This window comes from Antrostomus carolinensis, unplaced genomic scaffold (genome assembly GCF_000700745.2).
Source record: "Antrostomus carolinensis isolate BGI_N321 unplaced genomic scaffold, ASM70074v2 scaffold36585, whole genome shotgun sequence".
Classification (NCBI taxonomy): Eukaryota; Metazoa; Chordata; class Aves; order Caprimulgiformes; family Caprimulgidae; genus Antrostomus; species Antrostomus carolinensis.
In genome coordinates this window covers 6,954-14,656 of record NW_010319042.1, presented here as the reverse complement: position 1 = coordinate 14,656, position 7,703 = coordinate 6,954, and the positions used below count along the sequence as shown (strand labels likewise).

Here is a 7,703-nt window from a genome sequence, read left to right as displayed (position 1 = left end):
AGGGAAAAACAGCCACAAGCAGGTCTCTCACTACCTTTCATTTAGTTTGCACCTCACTCTCACTGCCAAGCCAGACTTTCTCAGTCACCTCTTGGTTCTTCATTCTGTTGGAGACTGAGACAGTCTGATTCTCAGTTAGTTATGGGAACCTCTGTCCAGAAAACAAAGGGAAAACACTGTGGAAAGGTACTGAAGGACTGACCACTCACGAAATGGGCAGTCTGTTAGCTTCAACAGAAGCTAAAGCTAGTCTCTAGACTATTCCCAGCACGTATACAGCTGCAGCTGCAAGATATACCGTGCTATGAACAAAGGTCTGCAAAGAGGAAAGGTGCAAGAACAGCACCAGATAAACTTCAAGCTAAGGATACCATTAGGTCATGTTGCAAGTCATCACAGAAATCCTAATAAATCAAGCAACCCAATGTGTTTTCAGGTTTTTCCAGAAGGATAAGGGGGACAGAACACCCTACTGATTTTTCCAGACTAAGTAGCACATGGCACAGTAACAGAGAGAGCACAGATCCAGAGAGCACAGTATATCCATATCCAGACCTTCTGTGGAATCCACAGGTTTCATAGCTGTGCCATCAGTTTTGTAGACATAACTATCACAAACTCAACCAGAATAACATTTGTTGAGAGTGCTTTTTTTGAAAGACACCACAGAGTAAAAGCCAAAGGAAAAAAACCTAGAAGTACTTACCAGTTGTGCCCAGTAAGAGCTCCCCATCTCCTTTTGCAAGAAGAGATCATAAGCCAAAAATATGGCCAATTTCTACCTAAGTAAGCTTAAACTTCACTGTGCTGTTCCAGAAATATTTCCTAAAAGGTTGCAGAAGGCAAACAATGGAACAGCTGTTGTGTTCCGCTCCAGCAATGGCTACATTTCAATGTTGGATTAAGTGGTCTAGAACCATCCTTATCTAACTCACAGGGGTATAGTGAAGACTGTTTATAAAGCCATATAATGATGGGCTATACTAAGTACCTTTATATACTCTAGTGTAGTCATGCTGTGTAGAACACTACAAGACACAGAACTTGAAAACTCTACAGTTACAAATTATTGTCAGTCCTGCTGTTAAACTGCCATGTATTTTTATTTGCATTTTAATGTTCTTGCATACACCTTCAGGGCAGGAATCCTATTATCTTAACTATCTCTCATAATCTAATTCTACACTGTTTTAAAAACCATAAGTAATAATGAAAACTAACCACATACAATATACACTAATTTCTTATCATCCTCCCTCTAAATCACAGGAGAAAGTTGGGTTCAGTAGTACTGAAGACAATCAGCTTGAGAAGTTTCTTTACACAATTTTATTTGGAGTTTCATTGTAGCTTAAAGATTTAGGTAATAACAAATCTATATTAAAACAAGTGTGCCCGAAGCTTTCTAACAGGTCAGACAACTCAGCAAAATAAAGCAGCAAGTACATATACAGCCACGAGCACCTCTGCTTTTTTTGGTAACAATTTCCACTAAGGAAGCAATGAACTTTAAGACAAAAAACAAAATACATTCCTTCTATGTAGCACTTCTTCAGCTAAAACAATTCTTTAGATAAAAGAAGATATAAGTTAGAAATATTAGAATGTAGAGAATGCCTTGGACTAACACCTTCTTAGCTTTAACCACAAATAATTGCCTCTTCTTGTACTAATGAGCAAGGCAAAACGGAAAGTAATTTAGACAATTCATTCAGGGTAATAGCTTTGTGAGCTAATATTACTGCTGAGAGATTCATTCTCAATTTCCTCAAGTACAGTAACAGAGCAGCAGTAAGTTTTTCACTTCAGGGAGCTTTTCTATCTTATGTAAATATAAACAGAAATTCCATTATCTATTGATAAAACAACAGAGCAAGTTAAATAAAGTTTCATATGTTACAATTTCTTACAACAGCCATCAGCTCCCTGGATCGCAAATGTAAATAAAACAGTTCACTTACTGAAATCAATGAGAAACCTTCCAAATCCTTGCCTTTGGTATTGGGGCATGATCATTATGCAGGAGACATTGTACTTCTGCTGGCAAAGCTTTTCCTGTGGGAAGGAGAAACAGATCAAGTATGTCAAAGCACTGCTGAAGTGGGCAATTGCCTGCACCTGCCACTGTAAAATATCCCAATAAGGTGAACAGATGCATGGGGTCAGTACCAAAGTCAAATAATTCTATGTTAATATGTAATTATAAGACAGAAATATAAAACATACCCTTCAAAATATTTTTAAGTAGTTAACTACTCAGTATCTTAAAAAAAAAAACCAAAACATTGTCTAAACAGTATAATGAAGTTTAAGTGCTGTAAAGGAGGAGGATGGGAGGAAGAGGGAAATATTGTCATGCTTCACTGACCATTCTGTCAAGGATATAAAAGTGGAAAATAATATCCATACACACATGGTAAAGTTGTATTTTGTGCAATTGCTACACTAAGTGCCTGCTGGTTTCCATCTTTATTTTGTCTTCTCCCTCTGAATGAATACAGGGTCAGGGTGGAGGGGAGGAACCCCATACCATAGAACTAAGAGGTCTTATTTAAAGCATACTAACTTTTTCAAAGCTGAATGCTTCTCACCTGACTTTAAATTAAGGCAGAACACTCAGAAGCCAGAGCCCTTTCAGACAGAATGAAGTCATATAACACACAGACAATGGAGGCAAATAGTACACTGATTGTTTAAGCCAACAGAAGGAAGAATCTACACTAGGAAGCTGTTCTAACAATGTAACATTATAGGTTCTTTCAGATTTATTGATAAAAAGGAAGAGCCTGGAAGCCTTGTTACATTGAAAAGATTGTACACACACGCACACACACAAAAAAACCCCAAATCAGCACTAGGTAGTTTTGAGGGAGACCAAATAAATCAATCCGAAATACCCGGGTCAGCATAACTGCCAAGGAGTTGTGGCAAGCACACGGACAGTTTAAGACACCACCTATCACTTCAGCCTCCACACATAAGATGACACCAGACTAGTGATGACACTGACAGGATCACATGCCAGTATCTGGGTTTCCAAACATTTCTTCAGCTATGAGAGCAGATACCCAGGTGATATTTTGCAAGGTTTCTTAGTTTCTATGGTATGGTGAAGTACTTTCTCTGTACAGGCTTCCCAAACTCCCAAGACTGCTCCAAGGACAAAGTTCATATTCTGGCAATGTATTTGTAATGAGGGAAGAAAAGTGCTCGTCCGTGCACACACCCACACACCAGACCCAAAAAAAGTATAAAAAAAAAAAAAAAAAAAAAAGGGGGGGATGGTAGGACAACACACATGCAATTAAATAAAATAAAGTAAATAAATTTAGTACTTCAGTGGAATTTGGAATTTGAGATGAAAGTTTTTTTTCCTAAGTTTTGGTAGCTAAAGCATTTGTGATCATCAGATGTGACAGATTGTCCAAAAGCAACAGGGGTAAAGCAAGGGAAAAAAAAATGCATCCTTGCTGAAAGAAGGAACAATCATCAAGAGAGCTTCTTCTTAACATCTGTAGTGCCTTAAATAAATCTACCAGGAAATACTTGCCTGTATCAGAGTTGACATGTTTGTATGCCACAACAACTTCTGACTGACATAAGAGATGGTGCAAATTGTGCACACACATCTCATTGTTATTTTAATCCCAGCAAGGCACACATCTCGGAAGGAACTGGTCAGACTGTCAAGAGATCACTATAATATGCAGGTACTCTGACAAAACTTTTAAACTTCTTTAAAATAGTATCTTCATATAAATTATATATTGAGGGAGGTGGTGATACAAGGAGCAAGAAGAACTGGATTTCTCAGTAACTATACCAATTCACCGTATTTCTTATGGACAAATTTACTAATGGAAGCTTTTCCTGTTGCAAACACATCTAATTACACTTCATCATTATTTTTGGTTATCTTTGTCATGATAGTCCACATAAGTATTTTTTTTGTCTATAGCAGACAGCTATTAATTTAAAATTCAAAGCAAAACCACAACCAATAAAGACATCCACCCTAAAGAAGGCATCCACCATAAAGTTAAGCACTGCATTCTAACACTCAGTGCAATGAGTCACTGCATTGGATCAGACTGTACCCAAGAGATGAACACAGCTGGCCATTTATGTCTAAATAGCCAGCTTGTACTGCTAGCAGTTAAATCATGAAAACACATCGTTTCAAACACCTAGCACTTTGAAAAGTTAGACTTGGTATACTAGTGCAAAAATAGCAGGGGGAGGAAAAAGATTTAATTTTTAACTGAAACCAAAACACATAATGGAAAAAAAAAAGAAAAACGGGACAAAAACCACACTCGCAACCAAACCAACAAAAAACTCCCAAAGCATGTGGCTGAATGCATATACAATTTCTCAATTTTCACCAGTCTTTGAGACAAGAAAATACAAGTGTATATAAGATAATGCACATTATATTTGAGGTTTATAAAGAAGATTTCTAGCTCCTGAATTGTTTTTCTTTGCTGTTGGCACAAGTATAAGGAGAACGGGAAATTACAAATGTTAATTTTTTTTTTTACCTTAGAGAAATATCCAACTAAATGGCAGCCTTTCTCATCATTTTTTGTAAGGACATAGAAGAGGAATGGTTCAACATCATAATACAAGGTTTTGTGGTCCAGAAAGAGCTTAGCTAATAAACAAAGATTCTGACAATAAATTTTGCTCACATTTCCATCAACCTAGAAAGCAAGACAGATGCAGTTATTTCCAATGTCACCAACTTGTTAGGACAAAACAACTTCCTGAACCAATCATATCCTAGAAGGAAACGCCCCAGCTTCTTGTTAAGTAAGAATTCTCCAGTTAGTACTAATTACTTTGCATTCATAAGTATCATCCAAGGACCAAGACTTATTAAACAAAGTAACTTCACCTTTTAACTGTTCAAGTGAGACTTACCTCTTTCATGTCGTTCCTGGAATGAAAATGAATGACTGGCAGACAACAAAAATGTACTAGTTAAAACTACATTAAACTGTGGTTTGCTAGAAGACGGTGCTGTACAATAATAAAAAAACCCAAAACAATGAAATGTATTACGTTGAATCCTCAAGGTGTAAAGCCAATGAATGAGTTGCCAATTACATCACATCACAACAATGTTTTAAACAAATTAGACAAGACAAAATTTCTATGCTGGACTAAAAAGCTATTGAGCAAGAGAAGTAAATTTTCAGGCTAAGTAAATTTTCAGGCTAAGTACTGCAATTAGTCTAGGTACGTTAGTAGTGTAAAGAGTCAAGCTGTGACTCAGACAGCTACAGAAAAGCCAGACAGAGATGCAGATTTCCAAGATCAATTAATTATTCTCTGAAAGGGACGGCTCAAAGGCAACAGCATTTTTTGAAATAATCTTCTTAATGGAAAGGTTAGCTAGTACTGATGTTCTTTGAAAAAGTCACTAGCTGTATTTCATTCAGAAACAGCCAAATGGTATGCATACCATGCCGAAAAAGAAGAAATATTTTATTCTAATTTGTTTTTAGTAAGAATCCTAGTTACAAATCTGAGTAAAACTCAATCTCTTGGATATATATAGGGATTTCAAGGTGACCAGCAATTATCTGGATTAAAGAAAAAACATTTAATGGATAGCTACTGCTCCTAAAGGCATCACAATAAACTTGCAAACAGCACTTCAGAACCTATCAAATACATTAAGCTCTCATATAAACTCACTCCATTTGTTCAGATGCTTTTTATTCCTTTTCACATGTATTATCAAGTGTGCAAATTAAATGCAAACATTAACCAAGTAGAAATCACCACTAGGTAAACCATAAGCCTGAAAACCCGCATTGTGTAAGCTTTTTCAGTAAGAACATTTGTACAGAAATGTAAAAAAAAATTTCCTTAAATTCCAGGAAAACACAGCTTGTTCATCAGTTTTAAATGCAAAGGGGGGGAGGGAAGGGGGGGAGAGGGACTATAACTTCAAAAGCAAGCATCTGCATCTGTCAGATGTTTCTTGCATACAGCATAGTAGTAAACTATGTCAAAGTCTTCTCTCAAATCCATCAAAATCATGCTATGGGCAGAGGTATAAATCTTAAACGCCCAACTCGTTTCTATTTTTCTCAAAAACAGAAAGAATGAAGGGAACCACAAAATCTTCATTCTATTCAAGAGAAAATGGGTACACAGAATTCCTGGGAAGTATCTGTGAGGAAGGACATAAAGGGATGAGTAAGTTCCTACAGTTATCAGAGTAACAGAGTACAATACAAAAACACAAATTTCAAATAGAATCTATGATACTTGCAATTAAAAAAAGGTTTTCAAAATACACATCTAAATACTACTGTTGATAAACAGCCTCAAAAGAAGTCCTAGTAACCCTGCTGTCTTTTCTGTTAATGCAATTGGTAACAACTCTTGAGACATAGGAAGGTGGAGGTTAATGCATAGCTTTAGCAATTGCAGGCATGCTATCTGAAACACAGAATTCTATTGTCCAGGCTATCTTTAAAATCCCAAACTTTAACAGAAGTCATCTTCTAAGAGAATACTTTAGATTATAAAAGAATACATATCGACAAGCTCAAGTCTGGACTTTCTAAATTAAAAGGCACTGTGTTCTGGCCAAAGTTGGACTGAACCTCTGTCACCCAACCAGGATGTTTCAGGGCCAGTTTCTCAAACATCCAAAAGGCAAATGCACTTAGCTACATTTGTGTTTTTAGAACAATACACAAGAAACTGCTTTGCTTACTTTTATACATTGGAAGCATCTACATTATGATTAGTATTCTCCCTACACTCAAGATAGCCAGAAATTAATGGGTGTAACAGGTACTTTTGCTGATAAGGGAACAGCAATCCAGTCAAAGAGCTTTCATTGCAGTCCCCATCTAAGACACATGCTATATTTGTATCTTAAGAGGTTGGGTAATGCATGAAGTGCAAATAAAGAAAGGAAGAATTGTGACAGAACATGGCAGGGTCGAACAGGACAGGGAAGATGGGACTTGTTTTTGCAGTATAAGAAGAATCTCCAAGGAAGTATTTAAGTATGTTAAAGTTTTCATTAGTTATACAACTGGTCTGTAATGTCTACAAACTGGTTACCTTCAGAAGCTTAGTTTTTGATATACCTACCTCAAATACTGAAAGGTCATTTCTTCTGTAGATTTCATTGGCTGGAGGATGAAACCAGCCACATTTCTTTGAGTGCCTTAACAAAATGTTTTTACTTTTCATGTATTTAAGACAGAATTCACACAGGTAAAGCTTTGGTAATCTGTATGAAAATTAGAAAAATATTTTATACAAAAAAATTGTTAAATTCGGTAAACAAAGAAGTTGCCACAAAGTGAAAGGCCCTCCCATTTAAATTTAAGGTACTATGAGTAAATGCTGCTTAAGGTTTTTTTGTTTGGTGTTTGAGGTGTTTTTTTTTGTTTGCTTGGGGTTTTTTGTTTGTTTTGTTTTTTTAAATCACATTAGAGTGAATGATTAAACATACACATCACCCACTAGAAAAGGAAGATAAGATCAGATTCAATCAATCACAATGAACTTAATTCAATACACTTGAACTGTGGTCAGCTGTTTCCAGCCTCTGGTAGATCTCAGTTACTTCCCCCTTCCCACACTGCACCTAAGTTTTTGCTGTGGTCTCTATCAAAATAGGCACACTGGAGTCATACCTCAAATTTCACCCTTCTTCCAATAAAGAC

General features: G+C 36.4%; 1 protein-coding gene across 1 annotated transcript in view; it reads right to left on the bottom strand.

Annotated features, from left to right (window-relative positions):
- Positions 1-1,961: 1,961 nt before the first annotated feature.
- LOC104525864 (histone acetyltransferase KAT6B-like) overlaps positions 1,962-7,703 on the bottom strand; it is a gene marked incomplete at both ends in the record, with an annotated part of 11,054 nt that continues 5,312 nt past the window's right edge. The window contains 3 exons of the mRNA XM_010169138.1: positions 1,962-2,055; positions 4,542-4,703; positions 7,123-7,264. Of these exons, the coding sequence (XP_010167440.1) occupies positions 1,962-2,055; positions 4,542-4,703; positions 7,123-7,264 (398 nt within the window). The remainder of the gene's footprint in view (positions 2,056-4,541; positions 4,704-7,122; positions 7,265-7,703) is intronic.